The sequence below is a fragment of the Zootoca vivipara genome, chromosome 5 (genome assembly GCF_963506605.1).
Source record: "Zootoca vivipara chromosome 5, rZooViv1.1, whole genome shotgun sequence".
Taxonomy (NCBI): domain Eukaryota; kingdom Metazoa; phylum Chordata; class Lepidosauria; order Squamata; family Lacertidae; genus Zootoca; species Zootoca vivipara.
Window position 1 is genome coordinate 52,221,646 of NC_083280.1, and position 20,638 is coordinate 52,242,283.

General features: G+C 40.3%; 1 protein-coding gene across 1 annotated transcript in view; it reads right to left on the bottom strand.

Annotated features, from left to right (window-relative positions):
- Window positions 1–697: 697 nt before the first annotated feature.
- The window catches only part of SHTN1 (shootin 1), a 69,880-nt gene continuing 49,939 nt past the window's right edge, over window positions 698–20,638 (bottom strand). The window contains exons 12-17 of the mRNA XM_035137737.2: window positions 19,513–19,595; window positions 18,300–18,406; window positions 17,369–17,422; window positions 15,118–15,238; window positions 14,289–14,460; window positions 698–4,248 (exon numbers count right to left, since the gene is read on the bottom strand). Of these exons, the coding sequence (XP_034993628.1) occupies window positions 4,044–4,248; window positions 14,289–14,460; window positions 15,118–15,238; window positions 17,369–17,422; window positions 18,300–18,406; window positions 19,513–19,595 (742 nt within the window). The 3' untranslated portion in view covers window positions 698–4,043. The remainder of the gene's footprint in view (window positions 4,249–14,288; window positions 14,461–15,117; window positions 15,239–17,368; window positions 17,423–18,299; window positions 18,407–19,512; window positions 19,596–20,638) is intronic.

The following is a 20,638-nucleotide window of genomic DNA, read 5'->3' on the forward strand; positions in this document are numbered from 1 at the left end:
AGTTTCAATAGATCAGGGTTGATGAAATTCTCACTCAGAGCCAAATTTGGCCACCCAAGCTTCTTTATTTGGCCTTTGAGACTCTTTCCAGGCCACATCCCTCACCAGTTCTGCTCTGTGGTCTCCCTCAAGTGCTTTTGCCTGACTTGACTATATATGCTTGAATTATAATGCCTATTGTATGCCTGATGTGGCAGGAATATACCCTGCTGTACAAGGCAAAAGTCACATCCATTACTCTGCTCATTTTTTGCACCCCACCCATCACCACTGCCCATCGTCTGAAAAAAACATTTCCCAGCCCTGGAGTCTACAGTGCTAAATTTCAAATGCAGCTGTGCAGCCAAATGCACTGAGTAATCTTCTCTGCAAATGCTTCCCATTCAACAGAAGACCTCTATCTTTGTACACAAATAATGCATATTTTGATTTGACTCCTTCCACGGATGTTAATTGGCATGATATAACCTGTATACAGAACCTGTATTCATACATACATACATAGGACCTTGACTGGGCTGGCTTTCATCACTGACTGCTAGCCCCGTGCTTTTTCTGGGACTCTGTCTGTCTTAAGGACCCATCTTTGATTCCCGTATCTTACGGCCAGTCACCAGTTTTGCTACATGACAGACTAAAAACTGATGTAGCAGGCTACCCCTGTCTTAAAGCTGGAAAGAACAACAAAATGCCACAATTTCTGGGAAAGTCAAAAACCTTTTTTTAATAAGCAGCATTAAAAAGATAAATAATTTATATCATAGTATAACAAATAATTTAACTAGAAAGAAATACATTTTTCATTTTTTTGCATTTTCCTGTAAGAATTCAAGAAAAAATACCTTTAGAAATTGTCATATGAAATTCATTGTAATCAAACTGATATCTAAGTGCAAACACAATTAGTAGGAAACAAAACCTACTGAAGGGCAAGTTCATGGAAAGCAAATGGACATGTTTCCCCATATTTATGAAAGTTAAATGATTAGATCAATCCCATTATTTGCTTAACAAACATGCAAAATAAAAATAAAAATTACACACAGTTACCACACTAACAATGCAATCCTATATGTATCTAACAGAGCAGGTCTCGACCAATACATTTTGCTGCCTGAGGCAGTGCAAGCAAATTGTGCACCTTTGGTCATGGTGCATATGTACCTTAGGCCGGTCAAGTTACTTTGACACCTGAGGCAGAAAATCCCACAACCACCTCTTCCTGGGAGTAAAAAACACAGTAACAAGAAATTAAATAATTATTTGCTGTCCTTTCATGGCACCCAAAATCTGCCAGAGATGGCTGCTTCACTCTGCCTAATGGTAGGGCTGGCCCTGACTCAGACAGTGGGGCTTTCTCCCAGGGAAGTGTGTACTGTATAGGATTACAGCTTTTAATAGTTTTGCTTTTCAGAAGATAAGCATTGAAAAACTACTATAAAGCAAGCTAACAAACCAAACACATACATCTTTTAATCCTAATTACTGATCATTGTGTCCTATCATTAAAATCTCAGTGCATTGAAGAACATTACCACCCAATTTCAAACATTAAATTGATCAAGTTTTTTTTTTTTTTTAAGGAGAAAGTCCTGATCACACCTGTTCACTGTAGTGTAAAAAGCATGTTGATTTTGGAAACGTGAAAACTCTGTAAAAACACATTTGTCACTGTCTTCACTGGAGGAATGAGTGATGCCACAATTGTGCTGTGTAAGCTATTTCACCTACTTAAAAAAACCCACCCTGCTTTGACAGGCTATTGTTTTCAGGTGTCATTTTACAGTAGAATAAAAGATAGAAGCCTGGTGCTGATTCACTAAAGAACTGCAGCATATATAGCAGGCACATCCAACTCCCAAGAGGCTGCGATATACTCCCAGTATAAAAAAACTGGCAGTGATCTACGCATTGTCATTGGAGGGAGGAGGAGCGTGCGTGGGGTGGGGTGGAGGGTATATGGGTTGCTCCAAGTTGTTGAGCTTTTTGGGGGCAGGATTGCTGAGTTGTTGCACTTTTGGGGATGATCTCGCGATCTACCAGGATCAGCCAGGGATCTACCGGTAGATCATGATCTACTGGTTGACATGCCTGATATATAGGCTGGTGCTTTGTGGCCCATGTACATGCTGGTTTACAAGTAAATATTCTTTAGGCAGCACAGCACATGCAAATGTTCATTAATCTACTCACTGGAGGGATGCAATGGAGAATGGAATTTTGGTGGTCTCCATATGAGATTCTATTACTCTGCTCTTGATAGTAATAAATTTTATTTATACCCTGCCCTCCCCATCAGGGCGGCTAACATCAGATATAAAACAATTGATTAAAATACAACTTAAAAACAAGGCTAAATACAACATTAAAATGCGGCCTCATTTCAATAGAAAAATCAAAAACTGGGGAAGAAAATGTCAAATCTTCACCAAGGCCGATTATCCAGACTGGTCCTATGTGGGCCAGAAAAAGCCAGGGAAGTCTCCAAATATGAGCTCCATCACAGAAGGAAAAAGGAAAGCCCTTTTCTCTTAAGCCTTATGCCTTTTAAAACAGACAGAAGCTGCTACCTATACTTGATCCTAGATACTATACCTGCATTTATTAAATATGGAGCCACAAGAGAAGGTCAGCTCAATACAAATTTCTATACACTTGGTCTTGTGAAATGATTCAGCTGCCTGCAGCTCCATGTACATGTTACTCGTGCATAAGGCATACTCTAGTACAGACCAGAGCATTTTTAAGAACTGTGCACCGCAATGAATCAATGGAAAATATTTATGAGCAGAACTTTTAAAAAAGCACCACTGGCATTCCCCATGATACAGAAGGAATGTGTCTTTTATGATGATATCTCCTACAACATACCGGTATTTGTATATAACCTTAAAAACTGTGCCTCTTCGCCATATGTAGATATATGCAAACAGTGATCTATCAAAAGCAATACAATTAACTAACAGTGCAGTTCTAAACATTTGTGCTCAGTTCTACTGTTTTTAATTGGACTTATAGCCTAAGTGAATGCACAAGACTGTAGCTGAAGACCCTTTGAATCAGGTGGTAGCTCAGAATTCCTTAAGTCTTGTGGAGAACTCCCTAGTACATTTGGGACAAGCCTTTTGGCTGCACATACATCCTCACTGACCAACATCAAAATGTGGCTCAACACCCTGGCTTGTTCCAAATCTGTTAACCTTGTAATTAAGGAAAGACTTCCTGGTTGGTTGGATTGCTTGTGTGAAGAGACTACATGGATGGCCAAAAGGCTCGCTTATATCTTGGCTTATTAAGGTGAGTAATATTAATCTTTCCTTTTCTAAAACTGATTTGTGGCTGCATCTATCAGTAGAAGTGCATTTCTGTGATTACCTAAATAAGGCTTAATCTATCAGTTTTGGTGAGCTTTCAGTCCTAAAGGCATCAATATAAAATAATAATATCAAAATAAATTTAGATGTATTGCATAATTTAAGAAAGAAACCCAATACAGTAATTAAGTAAAAACTTTCCTGCTGTACAGGAGAAAGTCCAATGTGAGACTTTAAATTGTATATAACTTAAGGTTATTTCAATAAATGATCACAGTAACATGATTAGAGACTGGGAGGAGTTGCATTCAGTAAAGCACTACTCAAAGTAGTCCCATTGAAATTAATAGATGTACGTTACTTATATCCATTAATTTAAATGTGTAGAATTCCAGGCTGCACTATGGAAATTGAACCACTGCAAGCATTTTTGCTTGCCAGATGGAATGATCTCCCCTTGTGCTGTTCTGGTGGGTTTCCTGACCTGAGCAGATTTGGGGAGGTAGCAGGGGGCACACAGCGGGAGAAGTCCTTGTGTGCTAGCAAGACTTATTGCATTGGTTTTTGCTACTGCAACAACTTAGCTGAATCCAACCCAAAGGATCTACTCTGAGTACGACTAAATTGGATACAACCCTACAGAATTAAGCCCTTCCCAGTATACACAAATGAAACAACTGACACTCACTGAAAGGAACTTCCAGAAGTTAATGCCTTTTAGCACATAAATTAGCAATGAGAGCTGCCAGTCTCTTTTGTTTTCCCAACTCTAGTATCTTTATGAAGCTGTTGACCTTTTTCTTCAGTCCCCTTGTCTTGATTCAGATGTCCAGGCGTGTGCTCTTTGGTTTTCTCAGGATTCAGTAGTACCATGGATTCTGCTTCCTTTTCTTTACCAGCAACCTTATTTTTAAGCCCCATGTTGGCTGATGACCTGGAAGCACAAAGCAACATGTAAATATAGGAACAAATCATTAACATACTAACTGGCTTGCATCCCTACTTCAAAAGCACTAAGTACAGATTATTTGGCTATTTTGAGTGCAGAATATGGTAGCTGCCAAGAAGCTATAAGTATTAGAAAGAACAAGAAGAATCCTTTGGGGAGAACGAAATTGATGTGATTGGTCCAATTATTATTGGAGCAGTTTGGGCAATTGTTCAGGAAGGAAGGTTACTCAGCAAAGGCAAGGTGAAATAGAAATGCTGCCATTTCAACTGTTTTGTATTTGATTTGACGGGAAAGCCATAAAGCCCTACAGTTTTAAAGAAAGAAAGCCAGATCACAGAAATAACAAATTGTCATCCTTGCAGAATTTTACGTTCAGGTGCCAGATTTCTTCAACAATAAATTGCTACTTTATAACAGCAAAACCTTGTTCTTCCTCTGATCTTCACAGTTCAAATTATATACATCAGAATCACACCAAACACTGGAACTTGAGACTAACTAATTCAGAACCTGGCTCTAGTCGATCCATTTTGCAAGTCCGTTTGGCCATTATTCAAATCCCAAAGTCTTATTTTATGCAGATTCTGCCTGGTGCTTATTTTTGTTTTTTTGCTGAAAATGGAACAGGTCCCCCCCCCCTTAACATCACTGCGAATGAAACTTTGGAAGTGACATAAACAACAAGAAGAGTTATTTTAGAAAATGCTACCTCTGAAAAGCTGATTGCCCCAACACTATCAAAATGGTCAAAGCCATAAATGCCAAGGTCTTTAAAAAAAATAAATCACTTTAGAGGTAACCATCTTTCAAAATCTCAACAGCTGGACTATTTAACACAATCTGGTGAATCAGAGTATAATTCTTCACTGGGATCTCCACAGGGGGCCTGCATTAGTGGATGGCAGCAATCCAACGGCGGATGCACTGCCAAAGAGTGTGAAGCCTGTGTCATTTACAATAATAAAAAAGGATAACAGAGCAATCATATTTATCACCTTTGAGGACAGAAAAATGGGAGATTAAAGTCTGTCACTATAACACAGTTTAATGGCAAAACCCAGTGATTATGTTCTAGCACAAAATAAAATTGCTGCTCAGGGTTCCTTTGGTGCATCTCCGCCCCCAAGTCCCCTTTTTACACAACTGCTGTTATTTACGGTGCAATATTATTGTTAAAAACCATAAAATCTCTCTCAAGTGTTTACTGCTGACTTACCACACTGTATCCTGAGCTGAAATTTGGCACAGCTTAACGACACAGTGCAAAACAGATTTTTGAATTCTCTATAAAAGAGTACAACCCGCTCAGCTTTATTGTAACTGTCAGTGGTACTTTATTGTTCTGAACACAATCTGTACAGGAGCAGATCATGGTGGGATTGCACTCAGCCCCTACTTCATACCGGAAAAATCTCAGCGGCATTGGTGAAACTTTGCTCTTCTGTTCTGGAATAAGTTTCAGCTGCAATGAAACTGATTTTTAAAAATGCTATCTGTGCATACTATTTTTGTGGGTAGGTCAGTTGGGAGGGGAAAAAAATAAGTCTGCACTGTATTGCTATGAAGGATCACTCAGGCGTTTTTTGACCTATAAACCAGTTTGTATGGCATGGTGTTTAGTACTTGTGAAAGCAGATATGAAGTGACAGAGAGTCTTAACTTCTAGCTCTGTGCATACTCTATTGATAATACGGTTCTGAAAGTCAATATGCAAATTAATAGTTGTGCAGAAAGAAGAAAGCAAATATTTTTTTGAAGAAAGGTTGGCTGTAGTCTCCCGTTTATGTAATGGCAGCAGCACTCAGTCCAGATTTTAAACATCAGCTAAATGCTATTAACCTCTGAATTAAGAACTAAAGACATAATTAACAAGATAAACAGTAACAGCTTGGGGTTTTATTGTGTAAGCTTACACAAACATTCTAATAATAACTGCCATCAGTCAAGAATTTCAAACACCCGCTGCCACTCTCAGTGCAAGGGCTTATACATCACGAAAGATAACACAAATCATGACATGGAAAGGAAAAGTGATAAGACAGTACTCCGCATGAGAGTCAGGGCTATAGGTCGCCTGCCCACCATTTTCATGCGAAGAAATAGTATTAATCCAAACTGCAAACACAAGAGCATAAACTAAGGAATATGTGTGCCTTAGTTTTTTGATCTCCCATTGAAACTTTATTTATTTAGGTATTTTAAACAGCCTTTCCGGTGGCATCCCATCACACTCAAATCCTCTTGGTTTTGATGCAGCATTTGCTTTACTACAATCTGAAACTGAAACCTTAAAAAAAATGAAACAATTCTCTGAAATACATGACAGTCTGACAAATGGCCTTTATAATTTGTAGAAGTAATGGGAACATTGTCATATCTTGCTCTAGAATCTAGATTAGAACAACATTCTCTATCTGAAGTTTATGGGATATCTCCATTGAATGTAAAGCTTCTAGACTCATTAATTCCAATCCTACAAAGGTAACTAGAAACTAATTTGTCACCTTGGAATTATTAAAACATATGGCACCTGGTGGATATGAATCGTGCATCTGAGCCACAGAAGACTACTACAAGTAATACCCCCAAAGACCTCCTCCTCCAAAGACCTCCGTGATTGGACAGGGACATTGGGGATCAGGAAGCCCTTGAGGCAACGTGGACCCAAATTGTTAAAGACCTTGTAACCTGGCCTGGTAGCATACTGGCAACCAGTGCAGACTTTTGAGTACTGGAGCTATGTGCTGGTCAGAGTCTGTCCCCACCAGCAGTCTAGCCACAACATTTTGCACCAGCTAGAGCCCCTGGGCCAGCCCCATAGAGTTCTATGCTTACAAGCCATCAGGGTATTGTTTGAAGTAACAGGATCCTGGTTTACCCCCGAGTAATCTCATTGAGTAGTACTTATACAACACATTAGATACATAAAGAAAATAGTGAGCAGAAATGCTAAGGGCTCCTGCAGCATAGGAAGGTGGATATGAATGGGGACATGACATTGGAGACCTTGTGCTAGATCTCATTTTTAAGAAATATTCTTAGGATTTCTTCTAGCCATTGTATGGCATGCAATAAAGAGCAGCGAGAAGATGCTGAAACTGCTGTTTTAAAGCATGTTTCTGATGTATCTATGCTAGGGTTACCAGATGTCCCCGGCTGCCGGGGACAGTCCCCGGATTTGCAAATCTGTACCCAGGAAACGTGGCAGCGGCAGCCTCAGCAGCCCGGAGCCAGCCTGGTAGCGCAGTTGGCTCTGGCTTGCTTCAGGAGCTGCTCACAGCCGTGGTGTCCGTCATTTTTCCTCGCCAGAAATCCCCATATGATGTGTCTTGTGTGATCTCCTGCCCCCTTCCCCCTTTGTTTTGACTGATCGGGGGAGGCTGGGGAGTCGTGGGCGGCCGGCCGTTGCCCAGTGGTTTTTTTAATTAAAAAACCCCCTGTACATTCATGTTTCACAGGGTGTGAAAGAAGGGCTTTGCACCTTTATACAATATGCATGTATGCTTGGGCCCAGGGTCTTTTGCCTCACCATCCCCACTACTGACTCCCTGTTGCTACTCAGTTTTTTTTAAAAAAAGTGTCCCCGGATTCATTGAAAAAAATCTGGTAACCATAATCTACGCACCCTTCTTTTGCCATCCACAAGGCACCAATCTTTTAAGGAAGAAGATTCTCAGCTTCCAGCACATCCTGTTGTTCTTTCCAATTTGTTGTTAAAGCTTAATTGCCCATGCACAAACTGCACACAGAAAACCTTTGTAGTTGACTCTCTCTAAGACTGAGCTGTTTCCTGCAGTGCCAGTAGACAATTCAGTAGTGCTAAGATTACAACTGAGGGAAAGAGAGAAAATCCTTTAATTGTATAAAATCATCAGATTAAACCTAACCCAATATGTGGCTTCTTCTGTTAACCGAGTCCTCTACTACATGGAAATCTTTACTAAGTGCAGAGAATGTACTAAGTAAAAGGAAGGGAGTAGGGGGAAGGTTGGAAGAGTAAGATACAGCAACTTTCCCATCCGTGTACGTACACCACAGGAACGTCAGGAACTGTTCCACACTGAACAAAATTAGCACCTAGTTTCTCTGAAGAAACTGCCTAAATGAAACTCCTTCTGTGTTTTGCAGAGAACAATTGGATTAGGTCTCACATATTATACACAATCTAGCCTCCATCCATTGGTATTTTCTCTTGGTCTTTCATCCCTAAACCACTTCCTCTGCAACTTGGGTTGAGCATGGGAGCTGGGTTCAAATGTACAGCGGACTTTAATGATAAATTCTTAATAATGACAGCAAACCTCATGCAAAGCTTATCTTAAGCTGCAAAATTCAATCTTGTGTATGAATGAAAAAATAGCTATGTAACTATTCAAGCCAATACAATTCTCCCTAAGACATCCTGTGACTGTTTTCTGATTTCTTTCTATCTTTTTAAAAGTATTTCACTTCCTGTGACTTTGAGTTAGTGGACAGTGGACTGTAAATAAATGATATTGGATAACGGAACATATAAAACTAGCAGACTTACTTTACTTTTAAATTCTAAATATTGAATTCATTTATTTTGAAATAGTGCCAACCTGTTGCAAACTAGTATGTGTGGTTTAACAGATCTCTTCCTTTATTGACTTGCATGTTGCCTTGTTATGAAACAGATACAGTCATACCTCGACATCCGAATGATTCGACTTCCGAAGGTTTCAACTTCCGAAGTTGACAACCCTGGAAGTCTTTTCGCGGTGCGCGCGTTCTGCGCTTGAGCACATGCGCAGAAGTGCAAAATCGCAGAAGCAGTGCTTTGACATCCGGACTTCGACTTATGAAGATGTCCGCGGAACGGATCGTCTTCTTAAGTCGAGGTACCACTGTACATGTTCCAGTGCCCATCTCCCTCGAGTCATGCCTCCTCCTTTTGCATCCTCCATCAATCAACTTTGTTCTCCCCTCAAAATATGCAACTTACTTACCTAAGTTTTCTCTCTAACCTAAATGAAAGCATATTGGAAAAGTAGGGTGGTCAGTGCAAAAGTAGGGCTTCATTCAGTGTTCTCAGCATGTAGGTGGAAACAGATTGTGGCCAAAAGACCAAGAGAAACCATGGATTTGCAGAGGTTAAGATGTAAGCAAGCAGAATTAGGCAAGACTGTTTGGCTGCTTATGAGGCAGCCAAACACTTGCAGTGTTCATGCTTTGGGATGCATAAATCAACCGGGAAATGTCTTAACTCTTCTCTTAAACTGCAAACTGTATCTTTTAGCCTTCTTTTTATAATATAATAATCACCAGGATAATCACCAGTTTCTTCCAGGCCGCCAAAATAAGTGCAAAAGCATTACAAGTTTTTCTAAGCGCTGAAAGATAGTGCAAATTGCAAGAACACTAAATAAATGGGCTGTTGGAGGAATACAATGACATGGCACATGTTTTGTTCATTCCTGTTGTTGCTTACAAAGCAGTTGACAATTTCTGAAATCCCCCCCCCAAAGCTTTGAAGTAATATGATGACAGCAACATGCAACAACACTAATCTGGTCTTTCTTGGAAAAACACCCAGGAGAAGATCGTACAAGCTGTTGGGACAACAGACCAAGTACTCTTACAATATTTGTTACAATGAAAGCTAATCTGTTCTGGTGCAACTTTAACCCACTGTCCTTCCCACAGTAGTAGTAGTAATAAAAGGAGTTGTTCGACTTCACAACAGCCTTTCTGAAATTATAGCATGCTGCAATTCCATGCCGTAACATATTAATCCAACTGCTCTTCTTTGGCTTAAGTATACATAAGTGGGCATAAATTTGCCATTAAACATGGTAGTTCCTTTAGCCTTTGCTTCTCCTTTGTATATTTTAGTCACAATGAATTAGAAATAAGCCTTCTGAAGTTTATATCTGACAGCCAAACTATATGCTATGTTAAACACACTGGCCTGTTTAAACTGGTCAGCTTCATAAACCAAGGAAATGATTATCTCAAACCAGGCCATAGTTGTTGTTTTTTAAAAAATAATTCTGTTTAAAATTATTTTTTAAAAAGCAGGTGCAGTGCAATCTGCTAACAATCAGGACTGTGGAGACAGGGACACACACGTACAGGAGGGAAACTGCCACTGGTTCAATTTTTTATCAAAATCACAGTCCAAGGAGGAAGGGTTAAAATAAAATCTCTCCCATCTCACTACAGTCTGATCACCCCCCCCACAGTAGTGTAGCTAGCCAGGGGCGGTGGGGGGGGCAGTCCACTGGGTGCCACGGGGGTCTGTAGTGCGGCACGGTGGCTATCGGGGGTTGGGGTTCTGGGCAGCAGGGGAGTTTGTGGGCAGCAGAGCCGCTTCCCATCCCTGAAATCAGTGGCTGCCCTAAAAAAAGCTGAACAACAATGGTCTGTTGCTACACCACTGCCCCCACACTACAGCTATTTGAAGAATCATGGAACACCAACACCAAATATCTGTTCAGTGTAATGTGGATTCTGTCCATTGTCCTCATGCCACAAAGCTTGACTCATGTTTTGTCAGAATGGTTCTGTCATCCTACTACAGTACTTATTTGCTACTCATATATTATCATTGTGCTCTCTCTCTCCCCCCCCCCCCGGGATATATGGGATCTTAGGGGAGTGGTAGTACCTCTGGTGGGGGGACATGTTGTGCTCCTTTTGGGGTAGTCTTTCCACCTTTGGTCCCCACCCTGCACACAGCTCTCACCTGTGGCTCCTAGAAGCTGTCAGCATGTGAAAGTAAGCACACCCTGGGAACGGCTTCAACTGGCCAGCTAAACCAGGTGAGAGTAGCTGATGGGTCTCAAACCCTTGGTGGGTTAGGGACTTCTGCTTGCAATGACAAGCTCTGGCAAATTGAGAGGATGACGCCTTGTATGCCTCCTTCTGGCAACTCCTGCAGCCAAGGTGGTGCCAAACATACTCCTCTGCTTTCCTTTGGGCCACATCAGTGAGGCCAAGAGCGGGTCTTGTCGACTAGACAGCCCAGTACTTCCATACACACTGCCTAGGCTTGCATCCTGGGGAAGTTACGTTGGTGCTGCTAACGCAGCGGTTTGAGGCATATTCCATTGTCTTTCAAAAAGTGCCACAGAGTTGTGTACAATTATACATGCCTACAATATTTAAACAGTGACTCATGCAAACATAGATGCAGGGAATGCTCATATAAACAGGGCAGCCAAGTACAAAACAAGATAATGTGACTATTAAGGCATTTGAGCAAACCCAAGAGGGTTTAAATTGGCAAAGGTTCCACAAGAAAGCAAGCCCTAACCCCAAAATCCCCACGTGTGACAGCTACTTTAGCCTAAAGGAGCCGTCAAAGGACATTCAGCTGAAAGCAAGTCAAGCCTTGAAATTTACCAACAACGTTAGCACCTCTGCAACAGACTATTTCTAATGTGTATCTATAAATATAAATTAGACTATGCAATTCTTAAAAATACCGATCAGTGTCTTCTTGTTCTGGCGACAGCTAAGTGGCCCCTGCAGCAGTTGCTCTTTTGTAGCCCCCACACAGGGGTACTCCCCTAATCAGCAGTAGATTCTGAAAGGCTGCTCAGATTGCCCCAGGTAAACATTGCCAAATGGACCCACAATTCAGCAGTTTCATAATATGGCCATTGTCTACTGGCTGCATGACTAGGCCACACCAAGACTACATAGCCTCTGCAAAGCCAGTGACATTTGTTTTTACTTTTTATAATTTTAAATAAGAAGGTGTCCTTTTTTGGTTGTTGCTGAATAGGCAAGCTGCACAATCAACAGAGTTTCACGTATGCTTTTACAGCTCCTAACAACTATGACAGTCGATACAAGATCCTTTTCATGGTCAATTCATCACGCATTCTGGGAGACCTTGGGCCCCGCAATTATTTCATTTCCTTCCTTGCAAATGCAATTTCCACTTAGTTTACTAGAATAAAAGGTAGACAAAAAAGGTAGCAAGAGTAAGTAGAATCTTCTGATTAACATTATCCATCCAAAGCAGTGAAAATCCAGAACAAAGCCGTAGTTCACAGAAAAACAACAACTCATCCCTGAACTAAATTGCCTTTGTGTTTCACTAGTGGCTCACAAATGCAACAATAATGATGTCAAATTAAACAAATTTAATCAGAAAGATAGAAACTCGGTAATCTTTTATCAGGGATGTGTGAATGAGAAGAAACAAAATACAACTGGAGAGAGCTATTTCCTTTCAAAACATACTTAAAAAAAACACAAACATTTAAAACAGAATGAGATGAAAACCATAAAAGCAAGAGAAATCAGAAATAAGGTTTTTAGCCTGTTTTTACAAATGATAAAGGAAGCACACAAAAATAGGCGTGAATTGAATTTCCACTTCATTTGCTGAGATTTACCCCTTTGAACTATGAGATGCAGTTGTTTGAGAATAGGTGTTCCTTTTCCAACTGATAGAACAGGAAATCAGAGGTTTAATTAACCATGATTATAACATTTTGCTGATCTGATTTGTCTCACCTATTTCCTTTTTTCCTCTTTAAGTAATAAACCTCTTTCCTAACATCCTGGAAAGAGGACCAAACGGAAAGCATCAGAGTAGTTTATAGAAAGCTGGGGATTGTTATAAAACAAACTGACCCTCGACCGGATCTGTCTGAAGTGTGCATTTCTGAAGCAGGATTAACTCTTTGATGATTAAACAGCACTTTGAAAGAAAATGTACAGTCAGGTAATACCTTGGGCAAACCAAACTGCAGATTTATTCAGCCAAACAGATGGAAGCTTCAAAGCTCTTGATCACACCTCCAAGTAGCTCGGCATTCTGTTTACCGCTGATTAAAAGTTGCATTGCCAGCTGCATCTTAGGCCAAGAAAATATACATATTCCTGGCAAAGTTGAATATGCATTGCTGCTGCTTCTGAGATATATTATCTAATTAGTTAATGGCTAATTTGCAGTGGTATAATTCAGTTATTCAGGACTGTGGCAACCCAAGAACTGCAGCTGTCATTTAAATGGGAATGTGTACATCCCAAACACGGAAAATGAACTACAAATAAGATACGATATAAATGATATTTCAGTTTTCCTTCTTCACAGATAGTAATGGCCAAAACCTTTGTTATCTTAACTAGATTAAACTTAGGTCATTAACTAGAAGGCTCTAAGATCCAGCACTGGAATAATTTTTCATGCTTCCAGTTTCCATAGCTGAGATAAGCAAGTGCTTCAGTCAACTTTGGTACCTTGTTTGTCCATAAGGCTAATGGCTAAATTAGGGAAACGTCTCCCAATGGTCTTTATTTATCTGCTTCCATCTGTCAATTTGTTTGTTGGCAGGTTGCTGTTTAATAGTCTCAATAATGGAACATATATTTTAGAAGATTTTTTTTTGAGGAGATCTGAGTTTGGAGGTGCCACTCCTAGTTAAGGTGTATAAAAAGGATAGGGGAGGGAAAGAGAGAGAGAGAGAGAGAGAGCGCAAGCATACTGCTGCACTTCTCATCTTTGTACAGTGGTACCTCTACTTACGAATTTAATGCGTTCCGAACGCACATTTGTAAGTCAAAAAAAAAATGTAAGTCGAATCCCATAGGAATGCATTGGGAGAAAAAATCGTAAGTAGAAGCAACCCTATCTAAAAATTCGTAAGTAGAAAAAATCCTATCTAAACCGCATCCAAGATGGCGGACGGAGCTCTGTTCGTAAGTAGAAACATTCGTAAGTAGAGTTATTCGTAAGTAGAGGTACCACTGTACAAGGTCCGGTACAGAAATCGTGCAAGTGAATATGAACAGTAATCACAATTCTTTTTTTAATGCAAATGTTATTTTCTGCATTGTGCTTGATGTTTTCCGCTGAGAAGGATTTAAAAACAAAGTGCTAGCAGGAACAGGAAGTCATAGTTTTACATAACTGCTGTGTCATACATGTCTAGATCTTCTTGAAATATCAACTCCTCTTTTTGGATGGAGGGGTTTTGAAAGACCTAAATGACTTATGATCTCATTGCAAGGGGAATCATCAGCAAACATATACTACTTACTGAATGTCGGAACTTGTGCTTTCAACCATTTTATGACACTTTTCATCCGACCCCAAAGAATTGGGGCCAAGTTCTGCTGCCAGAGTTTTCTTGTTCAATCCAGACTGTGTTTCAATGGAACCCAACACTGGCATTGATTTGGATTCAGAAGAAGCCAATATTCCAATTGGATCTAAAACCCAAAGAATACAGCATCTGCATTATTAAATTACATTATTATACACTTATAGAGTGGCATTGTGCCAAAGTATTAATTAGTCCAGATCAATTTTGATCACTATATGCACCACTTTCTATTGAAGACTGTGCCACTTAAGACACACACATACCCTCACTTTTTCAAGGTTTTCTTCCCTGATGTATTATCTGAATGTGCTCACTTTTGAAAAATAATTAGCATTTTATTTGTATGTACAACTGTTCTTGGAACAACGAATAAGGTTTTCTTATTTCCTATGAGTCTGAAATCATATTCCTGATGTATAAGCTTATATAACTATCAGTTATTGTTCCTATGATACACAGGTGTTAATTTATGAACATATTGGAAAGAAAGCATATCGGTGGAAAGGATCACAATGGCTTTAGTGTCAGTGTCTGAACTTCAGAGCAGAAGGTTGCCTAGAATGGCTTTACTGAACAATGCTGGGGATGTTAGAGTGCAGCTCTTATGAGGCCATAGATCAGCCAAGAAAGCAATCAGAGCTCACTCAATTAATGAGGACTGCAATGTTAAAGGTTTCTAAAGGAAGGCAATTAGACCTTTGGAACAGCATTGAAGAGATAACATAATTCAGTTGCAGGATCAGAAAATATCTTGGTGACTTACTGCTATTATCTTGATCGGTCGTCACTTTCCTGAGCCGCAAAATTCTTTCTAATTCTGTTTCATTACTATCTGCCTCAAGGGATTTTAGGCTTCTTGAACTTGCAGATGTATTCATTGTTTCCTAAAATAAAATATATCAGTAAAATGGTCGGCCATGTGATAGTCAATAAAAGATGTCATAATCATACATCAAAATTTGCTGGAAAGCATGTAATCCTGACCTGATTACCAAAAATTCTTCATACATGGGGCTTCCCTTGAAGACTACATAAAAAGTCCAGTTGGCTCAGAATAAGGTACCCCGATTATTGACTAGAACTGGTCACTTGGAACATATCTCAACAGCATTAATAATAATAATTTCACTGACTTCCTGTTTGTTTCTATGTACAATTCAAGATGATGCTTTCAACCTATGAATGGCTTGGCACCAGAATATACTGTTGCATACTGGTGACACCTTGCCCCAATTCTCCTAATGACAACCCCCAGCGGCTTCATAGACATCAAATAACACAGGAGACAAACTTGTGCAGTGTCCCCCAGAGATCAACTAACAGTGTGCTAAGGCACGCTCACCTAATGCTACTTTCCGGAGCCGACCCTGTAAGCAGAAGGGAAAGCACCATAAAACTGCCCTCAGCTGCTGACTCATAGAGACAGTCCAAGATGTTACCATGATCAATGGCATCAAAAGCCACCAACAGATCCAGGAGAATCATCAGGGTCACACACCCCTGTTCCTCTCCTGAAGAAGGTCCTCTATCAGGAATACAATGGCTAATCCTGGTCTGAGCCCAGGGTTTGAATGGGTCAAGATAATCAGCTTCATCCAAGAGCATCTGCAACTGAATCCCTACCACCTTCTCAGTCACCTTGCCCAACAAAGGTCTGTTGGTAATTGGGCAGGAGCTGGAATAAACCTCTGAGTCCAGGGTTGTGTTTTTCAGGAATGGCCATATCACTGCTTCCTTTAAGGAAGTTGGGACCACCCTATCACACAATGAAGTATGATCTACCCAGTTAATCCTCCATGGCAGGCACAAACCAGCCAATGGGCATGTGTTGAGAGCATGTATTAAGCCACACAACTGCAAATTCTTCAAACACCTTTTAGAGTAAGTCTCCTTCCCCTTGGAACTGGTGTGGGGCAAATACTAAGCTGCATTTCCTAGCCTGCACATGTAAAACCTCGATAGTGCTCTTGCTTCACTTGACTATTGGGAAGAAAATGGAAAATGCAGCACATTAATTCTTAAAATTGGCACATCTTTCAAGTTTTCAGCAAAACAGCACTTAATTCCCAATGTTTCCTTCAATTAACTTAAATCCTGCATTTTGTTAGTATTCTGAATTTAACAGAGGAGGCATATTATTAACACGTAACTCCTTGGTATTGTGCTCATGCTACAGATCTAGTAGCAAAGGAAATAAAGTAAGGTGTTTTACATCAAGCTTGAAATGGAACAAATTAATATCACTTTGTTTACAACAATTATACGGAGACCTACACAAAATGCATAATTAGCACAGTAACAATATGCATATAAGGATTTAGCTTTACACCTCCCAACCTTATTTTTCCTGTCTCACTGTGCTAATGACTAGCCTGGCAAATGTACTAGAAGTTGGTTTTATCGGGTGTTCCTTTTTTACTTTTTATAGTGAAGAGATTTGCATGGAACCAGTTAGATCTATTAGAGCAGGTACTAAGATCAGCTGAAATTAGGCAGGCATAAATCTGTCAATTTCAGTTTCTCATTTTCCCAATCTTAAATTAGGTTCTCCACATTTCCATATTACTTTGTGGTGTTTTTTTTTTAAAGGTCTCCTCAGCATGTAAGTGCCAATTTCTCCTAATGTACACATTTTTGCATGCAATTCCCTCTGATGTAGTGCATTTTAAATGTTATTTTCACACATGTATGCATTATATACACATTTTACCCTAGTATATTAATTTTTATACCCATTGCTTGGCTGGAGAACAGCACTGTAAAATTTGGAGAAGCACAAAATTTGAAGGATGGGCATGTTTCAGGAAGTGAGAATCTGATCCAAATTTCTTCCCCATCCCTAGGTGAAATATTTGGAATGTCACATGAGCTCACGTAATTAAATAAGAAAAAGAAAACATAATTCTGAACATCTGTCTACATCCGCCCATCTTCTTTCCCTTGGGGCACTTTTCAGCAATGACACAAGGACACAAAGTACAATGCAGAGGAGTTGTTTTCTCTCTTTTTCTTACCAGAATTCCCTTTAACTCTTTCATTGCACTCTCAGAGGGTTTGGGTACTTCTGGCTGTAAATGAAAACAAAACACCCATCTAGGTAATGTAATTTTGCAGACGTTGACTAAAGCACTTAAGGCAAAAGAGGAAAACTGGAGGCAAGGCTATTGGAAGAGGCTTTTCACCACAAAGAAATAAACTGGACTACGCTAGCTTCCCAGTAGGTGGGTTCCTGTTGCCTACTAGGAGGGAGTGGGGTGAGGTGGAAGGGAGGTTGGTGTGGTGCAAACATGCTGACATGAATTGGCTCTGCTGGTGGGTTTGCACTACACTGACCTCCCCCACATCAGTAAGCAGCAGTGACGTACCTTGCAGGAAGCTAGCACAGAAATTTGATCTCACCCAGTGACTGCTTCTGAATGAAGTAATATAAATCAGATGAACCTTAATAGTAGAAAATGGTTTGGGAAACTTTCAAAAAAGTTATTATTTTGCTATCTGCCTGGCTCATCTCCCCTTGAAAGGGGAAAGAAATGAGTATGGTCTTATAACTTAGTCATATAAAAGGCTGCATTAACTCTGCAATCCAGGTTGGAGTGCCTCAGAGGCTGTTACCCTCCTTTCCTCCTGCCCAACATAATCAACCCCATTTATTCTGACAGATTATGGCAAGTTCTTTCTTTCACAGACGTTAGCTAGGGGTCAGTTTGAAGAGACACATTGGGAGAGTGAGCCTCCCCCTCTGATTACTTTTTAGCAACCTACAGTTTATCTATCAATAGGCAGGGATGATGAGAGTTGTAGTCCAACAATATTTGGGGACTCAAGGTTGAATTACACTGCACTAGAGGAGCTTCGGGACCCTTCTAATCTCCTGGAACAGAGCATGTATTTTATAATAACACAGTTCTCCCCCCACTATGTTTTACATGCAAGTTGTTAACAAACCTTTGTCTTAGAACGGTTGGTCTGATTAACAGGTCTAAGGTGAACCCCCTTTTTAATTCTATCCATCATTTCTTCAACAGCTTGTCTCTTTAGATCCGATACTTCTCCTGTTGCAAAACAAGAAAAAAGTCAAATTACTTTCTTTCAGGAGGTTCCTTCCTTTCGTTGTAAATTGAGGAAAACAAAGAGCCAGGAAAAAACAGCCTTCCTGACTCACACGGCTTAAGAATATTGATTTCCAAACCGTACCACAGAAGTTATAAAGCTAGAATTATGGATGGGATTTGGAAGGGAAATGGTTATTTTTATTTTAAAATATTTCATATTACTTTGCCAGCTCATATTAGGTGCTCATGCTACTACTTACTCAATGCTTTGACTTGCTACCAAGTTAACCTGGAATTCTACCAGCAGTTTCTGATTTACAAAAATAAGGTGGGTCCAAAAAATATACATCTCAAGTGTCAAATGCCAAGGTGAACAAGTGCATCTTCAGCATTTACTGAAAGCTGCATAATGAAGGTGTCAGACACACCTCTGTGGGGAGGAAGTTCTACAAATTAGGGGCTGCCACAGTGAAGACGGTGGTTCAGAACCTGAAGACACACTGCTACTGCCCTAAATTGCCCCCCCCCCGTTACACACATTCGCCCTCCAACATGCAGAAGGCCATGGGGGATGGGCACTGGGATATGGATGGAGCTAGTGTACACAACCCTGATCTCCCCCTCATTCCCTGAATGACTGAAAAGGGCTAACAATGGTTCTTACAATTCAAGAACACAGGAGCATAATAGCCTAGCTGGTTCACGCCAGTGGTCCATCTAGCCCATCATCCCGTTCTAACAATGGCCAATCAGATTCCATCAGGACCCGAGCATGGGAGCACTCTTCCCTCCTGTGGTTTGCAGCAACTGGTATGGAGAAGCATTACTACGGTACCTCAGATCGTGTAGACAGAGCATAGTCATCATAGCTAGTAGCCATTGATAACCTTAATATCCTCCATGAATTTGCCCAGTCCTGTTTTAAACCCATCCAAGATGGTGGCCATCACTACCTCTAATGCGAAAAGGTTCTGCAGTTCCAATGATGCACTGTGTGAAGTGAAATGAAAAGCTTTCTTATGTAAATCAAGTACCTAGAAAGCTCAGATATCACCTTATTGCACTAGGAGCAAGGTTGATTTTGCTGGGAAGAAAATGTGCTGTACCTGAGCCTTGCTGAGATGCCTTTTCTTTCTTCGCCATGCTGCTATTTGCATGAGACTTCTTACGAATCATTGACATCAGCGACCTTTCACAAAGTAAAGATGGAAGACAGTCACTCAAGCTTTCTCTTGAACCTGACTCCTGCACTTACAGAAGCAACTTAGCACACTTAGTTGCCTGTAGTCCCATTTGACGAGAAGGCATAACAAACACTTGTAGGACTGTTCCTATGACATGCATTGTGGAAAGAGCTGGCATTAACCGACAAACAGCTAAGCTTTCTTATTGACATGCGTGTTCAAACACTGCCAGGCAGAGGCAGAAATGTCACACCTCCTTAAAATCATTTTTTTAAAAAATACACCGAACGTATTATTTGTTTCACAATTGCTGTTGACAAGGCATAGTGCAAAACACTCAAGATCTGAATATTAAAAGGTAACATGGCACCATGACATATGTGACAAAATAAAGCCTTCTCACACAATAAAAAATTGAAGGGTTAGGAACGTTAACATAACGCATTACACTCTAGAGAACAATGCCACCCAGCAGGGAGCCTCTATATTGTCCCCTCGTTTCGACAGTATGTATTTGCTGGAATAGGGCTACTGGTAAACAAACAAAATGAGAACAGTAAATAAAAACCCTCACATTATCTATGCTTTTGGTTCAATCTGCAAGGCATGATATTTATCTTAAACAGGCACTACCAAGTCAATATTTGACCAAATATGAGAGGTTTGCTGTCATTCCTTCCTCCTTTCCTTTTATTTTAATACAAAAAGCTTTCAACATGCCTTAAAGGGGGGAATAGGGGGAGCTGTTGTTATTATTATGTGTCTGTACCTGGATGTCTTGAGCACCTTTTAAAATGCTAAATGGCAGGCAAATGAATAAATAAATCCAGTGATCTTCGAAACAGCCACCACAATTGCCTGCAATGTTTGGAGGATAAGCACATTTGAGAACGGCAAGAACACTTCCAAAGCATAAAGGCTAACCTGCATGACAGGTTGCATGCTGATTAAATTGAAATTGACCAATTTTCATTCTCTGTGTTAAAAAGGATCAAAGTGTGCCCCAACCTTTGTGCAGTACGCCAGTGACAATAGTGCAATGTCTGTT